Source organism: Salmo salar, chromosome ssa01 (assembly GCF_905237065.1).
Source record: "Salmo salar chromosome ssa01, Ssal_v3.1, whole genome shotgun sequence".
Classification (NCBI taxonomy): Eukaryota; Metazoa; Chordata; class Actinopteri; order Salmoniformes; family Salmonidae; genus Salmo; species Salmo salar.
Window position 1 is genome coordinate 149,199,025 of NC_059442.1, and position 16,307 is coordinate 149,215,331.

Below are 16,307 nucleotides of genomic sequence, written 5' to 3' on the forward strand. Positions count from 1 at the left end.
GTGTGTGTCTGTGATGTATGATGTCTGTGTGATGTGTGATGTCTGTGTGAGGTGTGATGTGATGTCTGATGTGATGTGTGATGTCTGATGTGATGTGTGTGTCTGTGATGTGTGATGTCTGATGTGATGTGTGATGTCTGTGTGATGTGTGATGTGATGTCTGATGTGATGTGTGATGTCTGTGTGATGTGTGTGTCTGTGATGTGTGTGTCTGTGATGTGTGATGTCTGTGTGATGTGTGTGTCTGTGATGTGTGTGTCTGTGATGTGTGATGTCTGTGTGATGTGTGATGTGATGTCTGATGTGATGTGTGTGTCTGTGATGTGTGTGTCTGTGATGTGTGATGTCTGTGTGATGTGTGTGTCTGTGATGTGTGTGTCTGTGATGTGTGATGTCTGTGTGATGTGTGATGTGTCTGTCTGTGTCTGTGTCCGTGTCTGTGTCCGTGCTTCTAAAGAGCTCTTGCACTACAAATGTTCTAATTCCAACCTCAAAATGCATGTTGATCATTATCATTCAAACCACTCATTATTTACTCACTGCCATGAGCATCATCATCATCTCTGATAGCCCCACACACACACACACACACACACACACACACACACACAGTATTTCTGTGTAGCAGACAAATAATAGTGTCAGTCGAGGGGGTTCGAGGGCCCCTGGCAGGGAGCCAAGGCTGTTTTTCTCCTTCACTTCATCTCCGCTACTGTCTGTCCATCTCAAAACAAGGGATAAAGGAAGTGGGTCAGTGTGCTTAGAGCAGAACCCATGAGCCGGTCACCACCGGGCCACTAATAATATAGCTGTCCTGGACCACATACACGTATGTGCACACACACACACACACACACACACACACACACCCACCCACACACACACACCCACACCCAGACACTGGTCACCCCAGTCACAGGGTCTTGTGAACAAAGTCTAGAACTTCTGAGAAGCCAATTTTATGGGGGGCCCTTCTGGAAAAAGTCTACCAACTATATGAAGGCCATTAAATTAGGCCTATTATGAAATAGATGTCCTTTAAGGGGGGTTCAAAGAAATTAAGTTCAAATACATATACAGAAAAGCAAATCATATGTTAATTTACTGGGGTCATATGTGTCATAGAGCAGAGAGTTAGTTGTGTTTTGTGCACTGGAGCTCAGTGCTTTGGCTCCTTCTAACCATCTGGGGAGAGGTTGAGAGGTGGAAAGAAGTGTGCTTGTTGGTATTAAGCTTTAGGTGAAAGATAAACACACACTTATATTCATCAATAGGACTGCTATGGCGATAAGGGTGTGTGTCCGTGCATAGATTTTGTTTGTGTGTGTGTTTGATTTGGTTTTACTATCCTTGTGGGGACCAGAAGTCCTCACAAAGATATTAAAACAAGTCAAATTTGGACAAGTGGGGACATTTGTGGGGACATTTTGCCGCTCCCCGCAAAGAAAAAGGCTATTTTAGGCATAGGGGTATAAGGTTAGGGTACAAATTAAGGTTAGGGTTAGAATTAGGGTTATGATTAGGAGTTGGGGTTGGGTTTGGGGTTAATGTTAAGGTTAAGTTAAGGGTTAGGAGTTAGGTTTAGGGTTAGGTTTAGGGTTTGGGGTTAAGGTTAGGATAAGGGTTAGGGTTTGGGATTAAGGTTGGGTTAGGTTAGGGATAGGGGTTAGGTTTGGGGTTAAGGGTTAGGGTTTGGGGTTAAGGTTAGGATAAGGGTTAGGAGTTAGGTTTAGAGTTTGGAGTTAAGGTTAGGTTAAGGGTTAGGAGTTAGGGTTAGGTTTGGGGTTAAGGTTGGGTTAGGGTTAGGAGTTAGGGTTAGGTTTAAAGTTTGGAGTTTAGGGTTAGGAGTTAGGGTTAGGTTTAAAGTTTGGAGTTTAGGGTTAGGAGTTAGGGTTAGGTTTAAAGTTTGGAGTTTAGGGTTAGGAGTTAGGGTTAGGTTTAAAGTTTGGAGTTTAGGGTTAGGAGTTAGGGTTAGGTTAGGGGTTAAGGTTGGGTTAGGGTTAGGGTTTGGGGTTATGGTTAAGGGTTAGGGTTTGTGGTTAAGGGTTAGGGTTTGGGGTTAAGGTTAAGGGTTAGGGTTTGGGGTTATGGTTAGGGTTAGGAGTTAGGGTTAGGTTAGGGGTTAAGGTTGGGTTAGGGTTAGGGTTTGGGGTTATGGTTAAGGGTTAGGGTTTGTGGTTAAGGGTTAGGGTTTGGGGTTAAGGTTAAGGGTTAGGGTTTGGGGTTATGGTTAGGGTTAGGAGTTAGGGTTAGGTTAGGGGTTAAGGTTGGGTTAGGGTTAGGGTTTGGGGTTAAGGTTAAGGGTTAGGGTTTGGGGTTATGGTTAGGGTTAGGAGTTAGGGTTAGGAGTTAGGGTTAGGGTTAAGGTTAAGGGTTAGGGTTAGGAGTTAGGGTTAGGAGTTAGGGTTAGGGTTAAGGTTAAGGGTTAGGGTTAGGGTTTGGGGTTATGGTTAGGGTTAGGGTTTGGGGTTATGGTTAGGGTTAGGAGTTAGGGTTAGGAGTTAGGGTTAGGGTTAAGGTTAAGGGTTAGGGTTAGGGTTAGGAGTTAGGGTTAGGGTTAAGGTTAAGGGTTAGGGTTTGGGGTTATGGTTAAGGGTTAGGGTTTGGGGTTAGGGTTAGGGTTTGGGGTAATGGTTAGGGTTAGGGTTAGGGTTATGGTTAGGGTTAGGAGTTAGGGTTAGGGTTAGGTTTGGGGTTATGGTTAGGGTTAGGAGTTAGGGTTATGGTTAGGGTTAGGGTTAGGGTTTGGGGTTAGGGTTAGGAGTTAGGGAAAATTGGATTTTGAATGGGAATACATTTTTAGGTCCCCACAAGTATAGTAAAACAAACGTGTGTGTGTGTGTGTGTGCGTGCATGCGTCACGTGCGTGTGTGTGCATGTGTTTGTGTGTGCGTGTTAAAATGCCCTCACCCAGCAGTAGCAGCAGTCAGATGATTCTGTGTTTATGAGTATAACTGGTTGTTCTTTATGGGACAAGACTGTGGAAAATGACTCTGCTGTGTTTAGGGAATTAACCCTCATTGTATTCCCACTTCCTGGTTCCTCTGCTACTTCACTTCTGTGAATTACTGGTACAATTTCTAAACGTTGTTGGTCTCTAATGCTTAATTCATACCGTGGTGTCATTAGGTCTTACTACATGTTGATAAGTGTCTTGTCTCATGTAGAGTGTTATCTAAGTCTGGGTTAGGGTTAGGGCCGTGCTTCCCCATGTTACATCACACTGCATGGAGAGAAGACATTGTCTAACGTTACTTCCGTTATGGCTCACAGTCAGTAAGTCCCTCAGTCTGCTCATCATGATGAAGAACATGAACTGATAATGAGAGACTTTTAATGATATTACAGTAAAATCGAGATATTCAGTGCTTCATTTCAACATGGGGTGAGGAAAAGGACATTTTACAAACCAGTTGTTGACATTGTTACAGAAGCGTTTTCTCTGCTTTACAGAAGCCTGACATATTGCTAATATATTTCTATGGAAATGGAAGGTATGGTTGGTTGGTAGCTGATACAGTATTTAGAGCAGGTAAACCCATAATGAGCAGTATGTATGTAAGTTACTCACTGAGTCTCACCTCATTTGTTTTATGTTGTACAACTGAATGTTGCCCTGAATGAGAGAGATCTGTACCTGTTATTTTAACACGTTATATGTGACCTAGGTATCCCCCATTTCCCTTGACCCTGTTGTTATGCTTATGGACACACACACACACACACACACACACACACACACACACACACACACACACACACACACACACACACACACACACACACACACACACACACACACACACACACACAGGTAGATGGTACTCTTGTGTTCTCTGTTACAGTATGTACCTGGCCTCTTCTACATTCAGGACAGACAGACAGACAGACAGACAGACAGACAGACAGACAGACAGACAGACAGACAGACAGACAGACAGACAGACAGACAGACAGACAGACAGACAGGTCTCAGCTACCAGGTGGTCTGATGAAAGGCTAGAAGAGAATTTGAAGTGGAAAGGATGCAGGTGTTTTTTGTTTTTGTGTGAGAGAGTGTGTGTGCACGTGTCGTGTACTGTATATGTATGTGTGTTAAGGGGTTAGCTAATGTATCTGAGAGCTTTCAGCTTTTCATAGTCTTTTATCTGAGCCAGAGCTGCAGCATACACACACACACACACACACACACACACACACACACACACACACACACACACACACACACACACACACACACACACACACACACACACACACACACACACACACACACACACACACACATAGCACTGTGGAAGAACATAGGCCAGTGTTAGTTTTGGTGCATACTGAGAGGGAAAATGATTGCACACTACACGAAAAGAGAGAGGTAAAAAAAATAGGACAGGAATGAAAAGAGAGAGGGAGACATAGAGAGAGAGAGAGAGAGAGAGAGAGATTTTTTAAAAAGAGAGAGGTTGTAGAGAGTTTTATGCTCTAAGCCGTCACTGCTTCAGGCTCTCTATACACCCATCTATGCCCCTCTCCGTCCTGCTACACCTACATAGTTCAGGGACCAGAGGAGGCACAGAGACAGAGACGGGGACAGCGACAGAGACGGGGACAGCGACAGAGATGAGGACAGAGACGGGGACGGGCACAGAGACGGGGACTGAGACGGGCACAGACAAGGGGACAGGGACAGAGACGGGCACAGAGAAGGGGACAGGGACAGAGACGGCACAGAGAAGGGGACAGGGACAGAGACGGGCACAGAGAAGGGGACAGGGACAGAGACGGGCACAGAGAAGGGGACAGGGACAGAGACGGGGACAGAGAAGGGGACAGAGACGGGGACAGAGAAGGGGACAGGGACAGAGACGGGCACAGAGAAGGGGACAGGGACAGAGACGGGGACGGAGACGGGCACAGAGAAGGGGACAGGGACAGAGACGGGGACGGAGACGGGCACAGAGAACGGGACAGGGACAGAGACGGGGACAAAGAAGGGGACAGGGACAGAGACGGGGACAGAGACGGGGACAGAGAAGGGGACAGGGACAGAGACGGGCACAGAGAAGGGGACAGGGACAGAGACAGGCACAGAGAAGGGGACAGGGACAGAGAAGGGGACAGGGACAGAGACAGGGACAGAGAAGGGGACAGGGACAGAGACGGGCACAGAGAAGGGGACAGGGACAGAGACGGGGACAGAGCACAGAGACCTAATGAGCTCATTGTTGGTAATAATCACCATACAACATTGGCCATACATCAGATCCTAACTAACATCCAACAAACACAAACAACCCTTCATCCATCCGATGTGACCGCAGCAAACCAGAGCTGGCCTCACTCAACTCTGTAAGGGGGGCCAAGAGGGACAATTAACTCACAGCTAGTGAGTCATTGAGCTGTGACGATGATGACATAAGCAGTCAATGCCTGATGTCCAAAGAGGCACAGAGACAGATATGGGTCATTTTGACATACTGCATATGTAGAGACTTGTCAACTTGATCATATTGGGTGAGGTATTGGTGTGAGATGTCATTTCCTGTGATGTGATGTACTGTACATGTCATTTTTAAAGCTGTGTTAACTCCAGTCTATCAACAGTATTAGTACTGCTCCACAAGGCATTCCTCACATACACCTGTCTGTCTGCATCCAGCCAGCACAGCCCTTAATACTCTGGAAATAGGCTTGTAATGGACCTGCTCTTGCTGCATCGCTAATACTTTGTGTGTGTGTGTGTGTGTGTGTGTGTGTGTGTGTGTGTGTGTGTGTGTGTGTGTGTGTGTGTGTGTGTGTGTGTGTGTGTGTGTGTGTGTGTGTGTGTGTGTGTGTCTCGGCGTGTGGAACGTCCTAAGCCGCTCCGTTAGTCAACAGTTTAGTAGCCAGATCCTTCCTGCTAGGTGATACAGTAACAGCGTTCAGTAAGCTAAAGAAGGTTTTCATGGGAGTGTGGAGCTTGTGTCTTTTACTGAGGAATACCTGCCTATGGACTTACCTACAGAATGGAGTATTAATTAGTTGACACCATCAGAGAGAGAGAGAGAGAGAGAGAGGAGGAAAAGCAATAGCGAGAGAGAGGTGCAGGGCATGAATGGTACTCGAAGGAGAGGGTAAAATGGTAAGCAGTGCTCTGTTTCTCTGTTTTCTACATTTCAGTTTTTACTTCTGCTCTCTCTTTGTTTACTCTTGGTATTCATTGTTTTGTTGTTTTGTTTGAACATGAGTTCATTCATTCTCTCTCTCTCTCTCTCTCTCTCTCTCTCTCTCTCTCTCTCTCTCTCTCTCTCTCTCTCTCTGTTTGTGTTCCAGGTATCAGCCACAGAAGAGTGTATAGGACCTATGAGACTGACCCAAGAACCAATTCAGGTAAAACTGCACTCTACATTATATTTCTCCTGGTAACAGCATGCTCCAGTTTGGTGCTCACTGTCTGTCAATTATCAGGAGCCTGCTGTATTCTGTTATGCATTCAGTGAAGTTACATGTTCAGGGGTAGAGCCCATCGTGGGCAGTTTCTCTCTTCTTCAAGCTACAAGAGGCATTGGAGTGGTGGCCATTTTGATTGGCACGGAACAGGATGTGATTAGAAAGCCTAATCAGAGTAATTTGCTATAATGACTTTTGGGGCCTGTAAATTTGAATTTAAATTTCAGTCGTTTGGCATGCTGTTGCGCAGAGCTGCTTACAACCAGTCATTGTTAGTGTTCATAATCCCAGAATAAAACAAATGCATAAAACAAGCAGACCTGGATTCAAATAATGTTTCTTTCACATACTATTAAGTTTTCAGATATTTTTTTATATGAAAACATAAGTAGTTGAATATTGGAATGTATTTAGAAATATGCTTTGAAAGTATTGGCATGTATATGAAAATACTCATACAATCCTATGCATTTAATAACCCAGGTATTTGAAATAATTTTTGAAATAAGTAGTTGAAAATACTTTGAAATAGTAGGCTATTTATAGGAAATGATTTGAAAATACTTCCAATAGAAGTAGTTGATTCCGACCACATTATTTGAAAATACTGAAATATACAGAAAATAAGCATTTAAATAACACAATCAAATACATATATTTTAAGCCAGGTCTGTAAACAAGTCTCACTAGGCACCCATTGGTTAAATCAACGTGTGAAATAGACATTGAATTGTCGTCTGTGCCCAGTGGAGTATCTCTATCTACATAAAATATGACTGTGTCTGTATCTCTATGCGATGTGATTTAGCTGTATCTGAATGGGATGTGATCTATCATTGCATGATGTTTTTAAGGACACACCACATGACACAACATGGCATAAGGACATCGCATTTATATAACACTTTGAACCTAATAGAAGTGTGTGGGTGGAGGTTCTAGTGTCCAGGCCTTGTGTAGAGAGCTGAGACAGGTTTTAGTTGTACAGTGACCAGCTGCTAGCTGGGGTTAATGATGTGGTTGGGGCATGTGTGTCCTGTGGATTGGGATTAAGCCAGTGTGAGTCTTTTAGAAGGCCAGATTAGCTCCCAGGCTCCTTACACTGTTGTGTAACTAAGGAAAGGGAGAGTTACTTACTCAAGGTCAGGGGTGTGATCTGTTTGTTGTGGAACAGTTCATCTAGACATACGTCTCTGTCTTTTGCCTTCTCTGTCATTGCACTTGATTGAGAAATGGAATCGTCCCAAAAGTGCAAACCTCACCCATCATCTGGCCGGCTTAATCAAACTCTCAAAGTATTTGAAAGAAAAGTCATACTGAAATGCTCTACCCCGCATCCATTCCTCTTTATTGTGCCAAATAAAACATCATCCAAACCTCATCCATCCCTACAGCCTTCATTCAAACCTCATATCCAGCCCTCATCCATTCTTCTTTATCAGGCTGTGTAAGGGAGGCCACATACAGCCCTCAACACACGCTCCATAAAAACATTGAACTACTCTCCTAAAGCAGTAGAGCGCACACACACACAGACACACACTTTACTGTACTCCCTCCTCCCTTTATAACTCACTCCCGTTAAAACAGACAGAGAAAAAGAGAGAGAAAAGAGAGAGAAAAGAGAAAGAGAAAAACGCTCTGGAAGAGAGAGTTCCATGCTAAAAGTTTCCTCCTGACGTTTACCATTTCCTCTGAGCCCTGGAAAGACTCTGTAGCTCCAAATCTCTGGCTCCTTCATTTCTGCACACTGTCACAGTCCTTCGCCTATATCAGAGAAATGATTTCCCAGAGGGCTCAGAGGGTGTACTGTAGTTGACTATAGGCTGTATAAGACAGTAGCCCGGCGTTTCCCTAACCATTGGTCGCAACACCATACGGGGTTGCCTTAATTGAAAATGGGATCAGGAGAGAATCTCTGAAAAAAATGACAATAATTGCGCTTGACTCATTGAACCGGGGTTACATCAGTAACCTCCAATAGCCCGTAGATGTGGTTGTAATAAACAGTGGTATCTGTTTCATTCCTACAAATGTGGCTCTTTTGAATGGTTCAACTTTTTACTTCTGTGGGTTAAATCAGGGTCACACAGAGTGTTTCTTGGGAGTCTTAAACAAATCTACTTTGAAACAAAAGTATACACCTCACATACATGGTTATGGGCTTAAAAAGAAGACACCTGTACCATGTCAGATATACTGTTGAAATGTACTTTGAGTTTGTATCCCAATATTACACTTTATATACTGTACATCACAGAAGCGTGAAATATAATTAAACCGTTTGACATATAAACACCAGATTTTCAGCATACATTTAATTTGTTTTTAAAATTAATTATGAAATGATGAAAAATATGAATAACATTCCACCCATGAGGCCACTAGGTAATTTGACTGCAAAAAGGGCTACGCTACAACATATTATAACCCCATCACTAAAAAGATAACTCTCAGCAACACGTCTCTTCTGTTTCCCTCTACAATGACCACAAGCTGTTCAAGACTCATTAGAACAGAGTGGACAGGACCAGCCACTAAATCACAGGGGGAGAAGAACATCATCAATGATGACACTGAAGATCATACAAAATGATTGCCTGATGATCTTCTGAACATCCCAATACCTTTCTGATGCATTTCAGTTACTTCCAACCATACTTCCTTCAGATTGAATACTGTCAAAAGTACTGTCAGGCTGATTTGTAATAGCTGCAATTAAAGAAGTAAACATTGGCCGTTGATTACATCACTCTTTTTACATGGTGGGGTCGCACATTTTTAAAATGAAAATCGAGTCGTGGGCCGACACATTTGGGAACCCTGCAGTAGTGCTCTTTGGACTAGGAATTTAAGAAACCATATCGAGAAACATGTAACTCTGTGTTGTTGTATGTGTCGAACTGCTGTGCTTTATCTTGGCCAGGTCGCAATTGTAAATGAGAACTTGTTCTCAACTTGCCGACCTGGTTAAATAAAGGTGAAATAAATAAATAAAAACACAGCCACCACTTGAAAACACAGGAGAAGCATTTACATTGTGTTTTGGAGGTGAGGAGTAAACCATGCCTATTAGGAATGATCCATTGATCCATCCATCAGATTGATGACTTGGAAAGGAGATGAAGGAAACATAGTAGGTCTCTAATAAGTAGGATCTTCATTTGAGCCAGTTTGCTACAGTAGGAAAATAATCCTGCAGCAACAGGAAATGTGAATTATTGTGTGGATTATAATTAATGGACATTTTTGTATGGGTTGATGCATTTTTCATAAGGGAAAATCAAATCTGAAATTTCAAAGTGGAAATTACAAACTTCAGAACCCTTTTTAAATGAAGCAACAGGGTGATCAAATTAAGATCCTACATCTGTACTAAACTGGAAGTATGTCTCCTGCACACTGTATGCCTTGGTTCTACAGCAAGAGGAGTCACACTAACAAGACTTGGTCTAAAGCCAGTCAGCTAGATGTTGCCAACCACTCTCTCTCTCTCTCTCTCTCCAGGAGCCTCAGCCTTCTGTCTGTCCATTGCGTATGTTCATCCCTCTATCTGTCTGTCTGGCCAAGGGTGTGCAGAGATGGAGGCTTAATCTCTGAACTGTGATTGGCTGAGTCAACGTGGTAGAGCAGTTAGGAGTAGAGGCCCATCTCTCTGCCTGTCCTGCCCTGAGTGTAACAGTGTATAACAGTGTCCTCTGTAGCTTAGTTGATAGAGAGCAGGCCGCTAGGTTCGATTCCAGGGAAAGTCCATAAGTAAAATGTATACATGCATGACTGTAAGTCGCTTAGGGTAAAAGCTTCTGCTAAATGACATATAAACTCAGCAAAAAAAGAAACGTCCCTTTTTCAGGACTCTGTCTTTCAAAGATAATTTGTAAAAATCCAAATAACTTCACAGATCTTCGTTGTAAAGGGTTTAAACACTGTTTCCCATGCTTGTTCAATGAATCATAAACAATTCATGAACATGCACATGTGGAACGGTCATTAAGACGCTAACAGCTTACAGACGGTAGGCAATTAAGGTCACAGTTATGAAAACTTAGGACACTAAAGAGGCCTTTCTACTGACTCTGAAAAACACCAAAAGAAAGATGCCCAGGGTCCCTGCTCATCTGCGGGAACGTGCCTTAGGCATTCTGCAAGGAGGCATGAGGACTGCAGATATGGCCAGGGCAATAAATTGCAATGTCCGTACTGTGAGACGCCTAAGACAGCGCTACAGGGAGACAGGACGGACAGCTGATCGTCCTCGCAGCGGCAGACCACGTGTAACAACACCTGCACAGGAACGGTACATCTGAACATCACACCTGCGGGACAGGTACAGGATGCCCGAGTTGCACCAGGAACGCACAATCCCTCCATCAGTGCTCAGACTGTCCACAATAGGCTGAGAGAGGCTGGACTGAGGGCTTGTAGGCCTGTTGTAAGGCAGGTCCTCACCAGACATCACCAGCAACAACGTCGCCTATGGGCACAAACCCACCGTCGCTGGACCAGACAGGACTGGCAAAAAGTGTTCTTCTCTGACGAGTCGCAGTTTTGTCTCACAAGGGGTGATGGTTAATTTCGTGTTTATCGTTGAAAGAACGAGGCCTGTATTCTGGAGCGGGATCGATTTGGAGGTGGAGGGTCCGTCATGGTCTGGGGCGGTCACAGCATCATCGGACTGAGCTTGTTGTCATTGCAGGCAATCTCAACGCTATGCGTTACAGGAAGACATCCTCATGTGGTACCCTTCCTGCAGGCTCATCCTGACATGACCCTCAAGCATGACAATGCCATCAGCCATATTGCTCGTTCTGTGCGTGATTTCCTGCAAGACAGGAATGTCAGTGTTCTGCCATGGCCAGCGAAGAGCCCGGATCTCAATCCCATTGAGCACATCTGGGACCTGTTGGATCGGAAGGTGAGGGCTAGGGCCATTCCCCCCCAGAAATGTCTGGGATCATGCAGGTTCCTTGGTGGAAGAGTGGGGTAACATCTCACAGCAAGAACTGGCAAATCTGGTGCAGTCCATGAGGAGGAGATGCACTGCAGTACTTAATGCAGCTGGTGGCCACACCAGATATTGACTGTTACTTTTGATTTTGACCCCCCTTTTTTCAGGGACACATTATTCTATTTCTGTTAGTCACATGTCTGTGGAACTTGTTCAGTTTATGTCTCAGTTGTTGTATCTTGTTATGTTCATGCAAATATTTACACATGTTAAGTTTGCTGAAAATAAATGCAGTTGACAGTGAGAGGACATTTCTTTTTTTGCTGAGTTTATTATTATTATATGTAAACCACTTAGGGAAACCACTGTGACTAATCAATATTATGTGGTTGTACATACACACTACTTATCACTTGTATGATAAAGGTCCTCTTGAACCACATCCACTTTGGAGGCAGTGGGATCAGGTATGTCATATACTGTATGTGCATCACACACAGAGCCGTGTGTACATGTGGCGACCCCTGTCTGGCCCGTGTGCGGGTGCAGGGCGGGTCGGCATCAGATCGGTGTGTGTGTGTGTGTGTGTGTGTGTGTGTGTGTGTGTGTGTGTGTGTGTGTGTGTGTGTGTGTGTGTGTGTGTGTGTGTGTGTGTGTGTGTGTTTGGAATGTCACACGGCAGCTCCATGGTTACACAGAGCAGGACCATGGTTCCACAGCCCAGGTCGGGATCAAACGGTGTAGACCTTTCACAGCCTCCTACCAATGCCAGCTTCTTGTTCTCCCGCTCTCATCTTCCTTTCGTCTCCTCCATCCTTTGCTCCCTTCTTTTCTTCATGCCCCTGCCAGTCTGTCCTGTCAGCAGCCGCGCATGACTGGCGAGACGGCTCCCTTTAATCCCTTCTCCTCTCTTCTTGCTCTCCCTGTCTCTGTTTCTCTTTATGTATCTCTAATATGGTCATACATTGGGCAGGATGTTTAGAAGTGCAGCTCAGTTTCCACCTCATATTGTGGTGGAAACTTGAGAGCCAGGTCTGCCTACGGCGGCCTCTCTCAATAGCAAGGCTATGCTCACTGAGTCTGTACATAGTCAAAGCTTTCCTTAAGTTTGGGTCAGTCACAGTGGTCAGGTATTTTGTGTTCTCTCTGTTTAGGGTCAAATAACATTCTAGTTTACTCTTTTTTTGTTTGTTAATTCTTTCCAATGTGTCAAGTAGATATCTTTTTGTTTTCTCATTTGGTTGGGTCTAATTGTGTTGCTGTCCTGGGGCTCTGTGCGGTCTGTTTGTGTTTTTCAGAGCCCCAGGACCAGCTTGCTTAGGGGACTCTTCTCCAGGTTCATCTCTCTCTTTCCATCCCAGGTCCTGCTGGTGTTTGCGAAGGAGGATGGTCAGAGCGATGCCTTCTGGTGGGCGTGTGACCGGGCGGGTTTCAGGTGTAACATTGCCCGAACGCCCGAGTCCGCCGTCGAATGTTTCCTGGACAAGAGCCACGAGATCGTTGTCATTGATGGACGCCACTCACAATACTTTGAGGCAGAGGCTGTCTGCCGGTGAGCTCAAACTGTTTGTCTGTCTGTCTGTCTGAGACGATGGTAATACTGTCTGTCTGTCTGTCTGTCTGTCTGTCTGTCTGTCTGTCTGTCTGTCTGTCTGTCTGTCTGTCTGTCTGTCTGTCTGTCTGTCTGTCTGTCTGTCTGTCTGTCTGTCTGTCTGTCTGAGATGATGGTAATACAAACTGTCACACAGTTACCAAGACATTCCTGGATGAAAATGATTCTACAGAATGTATCATGCCTCTGTAGGTCTAACTGTTTGATGTACTGTAAGTGAGATTCCGGCTCAATATAAGTCATTTAATGCTTAATCAACTCAATTGTTCTATTATTGTGGCCCTGGTGGCACAAAGTAATCAAAGGTCTGACTTCACAGAGAGGCTTGAGAAAAGGGTCACAACGGGGGACCAGCGTGTGTGTGTTTAAGGGGAAGGGGGGTGTATTTGATTTCCATCAGCTAGGATTTGACAATGGTTAATCAAATCTCCCCATTTTTTTTCTCAATTTTGCATGCCTTCTCAAACAGCTGCAACTGTATATGCATTCGTAAATCAAGTCCTTTCTTGAGTTTGGCTCAGGGATGGAACAACTGTTCAGCATCCGAGCTTATGGTTGTTTGTGGGGGAAAGGGGTTGAGTGGTGTGTGTGTTTGTGTGTGTGTATCCCACATCTGTTGCTGATTTTAGGGACAATATAGGATGAAACACAATAAGATAACAATCCTTTGCATGAACTGCCTACGTTATTACGCATATTATTTGTTAATTATGGAAATGAAGATACGCAGGATTTAAAAAATATAGTACCAGTCAAAGTTTGGACACACCTACTCATTGAAGGGTTTTTCTTTATTTTTACTATTTCTACGTTGTAGAATAATAGTGAATACATCAAAACTATGAAATAACACATGGAATCATGTAGTAATCAAAAAAGTAGCCAACCTTTGCCTTGATTACAGCTTTGCACACTCTTGGCATTCCCTCAACCAGCTTCATGAGGCATGCTTTTTTCTTGAAGGAGTTCCCACATATGCTGAGCACTTGTTGGCTGCTTTTCCTTCACTCTGCGGTCTAACTCATCCCAAACCATCTCAATTGGGTTGAGATCGGGGGATTGTGGAGGCCAGGTCATTTGATGCAGCACCATCACTCTCCTTATCGGTCAAATAGCCCTTAGGAGGTGTGTTTTGGGTCATTGTCATTTTGAAAAACAAATTATAGTCCCACTAAGCACAAACCAGATGGGATGACGTGGCGTATCGCTGCAGAAAGCTGTGGTAGCCATTAGTGGTCGACCGATTATGATTTTTTAACACCGATACCGATTTATTGGACGACCAAAAAAAGGCCGCTGCCGATTATTGGGGGGCCAAAAACCGCCGCTGCCGATTATTGGAGTGCCAAAAACCGCCGATACCGATTAATCAGCCGCTTTTTAAAATGTTTTATTATTATTTATTTGTAATACTGACAATTACAACAATACTGAATGAACACTTATTTTAACTTAATATAATTCATCAATAAAATCAATTTAGCCTCAAATAAATAATGAAACATGTTCAATTTGGTTTATATAATGCAAAAACAAAGTGTTTGAGAAGAAAGTAAAAGTGCAATATGTGCCATGTAAGAAAGCTAACGTTTAAGTTCCTTGTTCAGAACATGAGAACATATGAAAGCTGGTGGTTCCTTTTAACATGAGTCTTCAATATTCCCAGGTAAGAAGTTTTAGGTTGTAGTTATTATAGGAATTATAGGACTATTTCTCTCTATACGATTTGTATTTCATATACCTTTGACTACTGGATGTTCTTATAGGCACTTTAGTATTACCAGTGTAGCAGTATAGCTTCCGTCCCTCTCCTTGCTCCTACCTGGGCTCGAACCAGGAACACATCGACAACAGCCACCCTCGAAGCAGCGTTACCCATGCAGAGCAAGGGGAACAACTACTCCAAGTCTCAGAGCGAGTGACATTTGAAACGCTATTAGCGCGCACCCGGCTAACTAGCTAGCCATTTCACATCGGTTACACCAGCCTAATCTTGGGAGTTGATAGGCTTGAAGTCATAAACAGCACAATGCTTGAAGAACAGCGAAGAGCTGCTGGCAAAACCCACGAAAGTGCTGTTTGAATGAATGCTTACGAGCCTGCTGCTGCCTACCACCGCTCAGTCAGACTGCTCTATCAAATCATAGACTTAATTATAATATAATAAACACACAGAAATACGAGCCTTAGGTCATTAATATGGTCGAATCCGGAAACTATCATCTCAAAAACACAACGTTTTTCCTTTCAGTAAAATACGTAACCGTTCCGTATTTTATGTAACGGGTGGCATCCCTAAGTCTAAATATTCCTGTTACATTGCACAACCTTCAATGTTATGTCATAATTACGTAAAATTCTGGCAAATTAGTTTGCAACGAGCCAGGCGGCCCAAACTGTTGCATATACCCTGACTCTGCGTGCAATGAACGCAAGAGAAGTGACACAATTTCACCTGGTTAATATTGCCTGCTAACCTGGATTTCTTTTAGCTAAATATGCAGGTTTAAAAATATATACTTCTGTGTATTGATTATAAGAAAGGCATTGATGTTTATGGTTAGGTACAGTCGTGCAACGATTGTGCTTTTTTCGCAAATGCGCTTTTGTTAAATCATCCCCCGTTTGGCAAAGTCGGCTGTCTTTGTTAGGAAGAAATAGTCTTCACAGTTCGCAACGAGCCAGGCGGCCCAAACTGCTGCATATACCCTGACTCTGTTGCAAGAGAAGTGACACATTTTCCCTAGTTAAAAGAAATTCATGTTAGCAGGCAATATTAACTAAATATGCAGGTATAAAAATATATACTTGTGTATTGATTTTAAGAAAGGCATTGATGTTTATGGTTAGGTACACGTTGGAGCAACGTGTACCTAAGCGATTATATGCAACGCAGGACAGGCTAGATAAACTAGTAATATCATCAACCATGTGTAGTTAACTAGTGATTATGATTGATTAATTGATTGTTTTTTATAAGATAAGTTTAATGCTAGCGAGCAACTTACCTTGGCTTTCATTCGCGTAACAAGCAGGCTCCTCGTGGAGTGCAATGTAAAGCAGGTGGTTAGAGCGTTGGACTTGTTAACCAACCGTAAGGTTGCAAGATTGAATCCCTGAGCTGACAAGGTAAAAATCTGTCGTTCTGCCCCTGAACAACGCAGTTACCCCTCCGTTCCTAGGCCGTCATTGAAAATAAGAATGTGTTCTTAACTGACTTGCCTAGTTAAATAAAGGTGTAAAAAAAAAAAACGGCCAAATCGGTGTCCAAAAATACCGATTTCCGATTGTTATGAAAACTTGAAATCGGCCCTAATTAAT

At 43.7% G+C, this 16,307-nt stretch overlaps 1 protein-coding gene across 3 annotated transcripts in view; it reads left to right on the forward strand.

Annotated features, from left to right (window-relative positions):
* LOC106568179 (high affinity cAMP-specific and IBMX-insensitive 3',5'-cyclic phosphodiesterase 8B) overlaps nucleotides 1–16,307 on the forward strand; it is a 97,495-nt gene that overhangs the window by 30,130 nt on the left and 51,058 nt on the right. For 2 of the 3 annotated variants that reach the window (XM_014138304.2, XM_014138285.2), the window contains exons 2-3: nucleotides 6,310–6,366; nucleotides 12,736–12,926. In XM_014138304.2, coding sequence (XP_013993779.1) covers nucleotides 6,310–6,366; nucleotides 12,736–12,926 — 248 coding nt within the window. Of the gene's footprint in view, nucleotides 1–5,892; nucleotides 6,119–6,309; nucleotides 6,367–12,735; nucleotides 12,927–16,307 lie in introns of those variants that run through there. The other variant, XM_014138313.2, reaches the window with a different exon arrangement.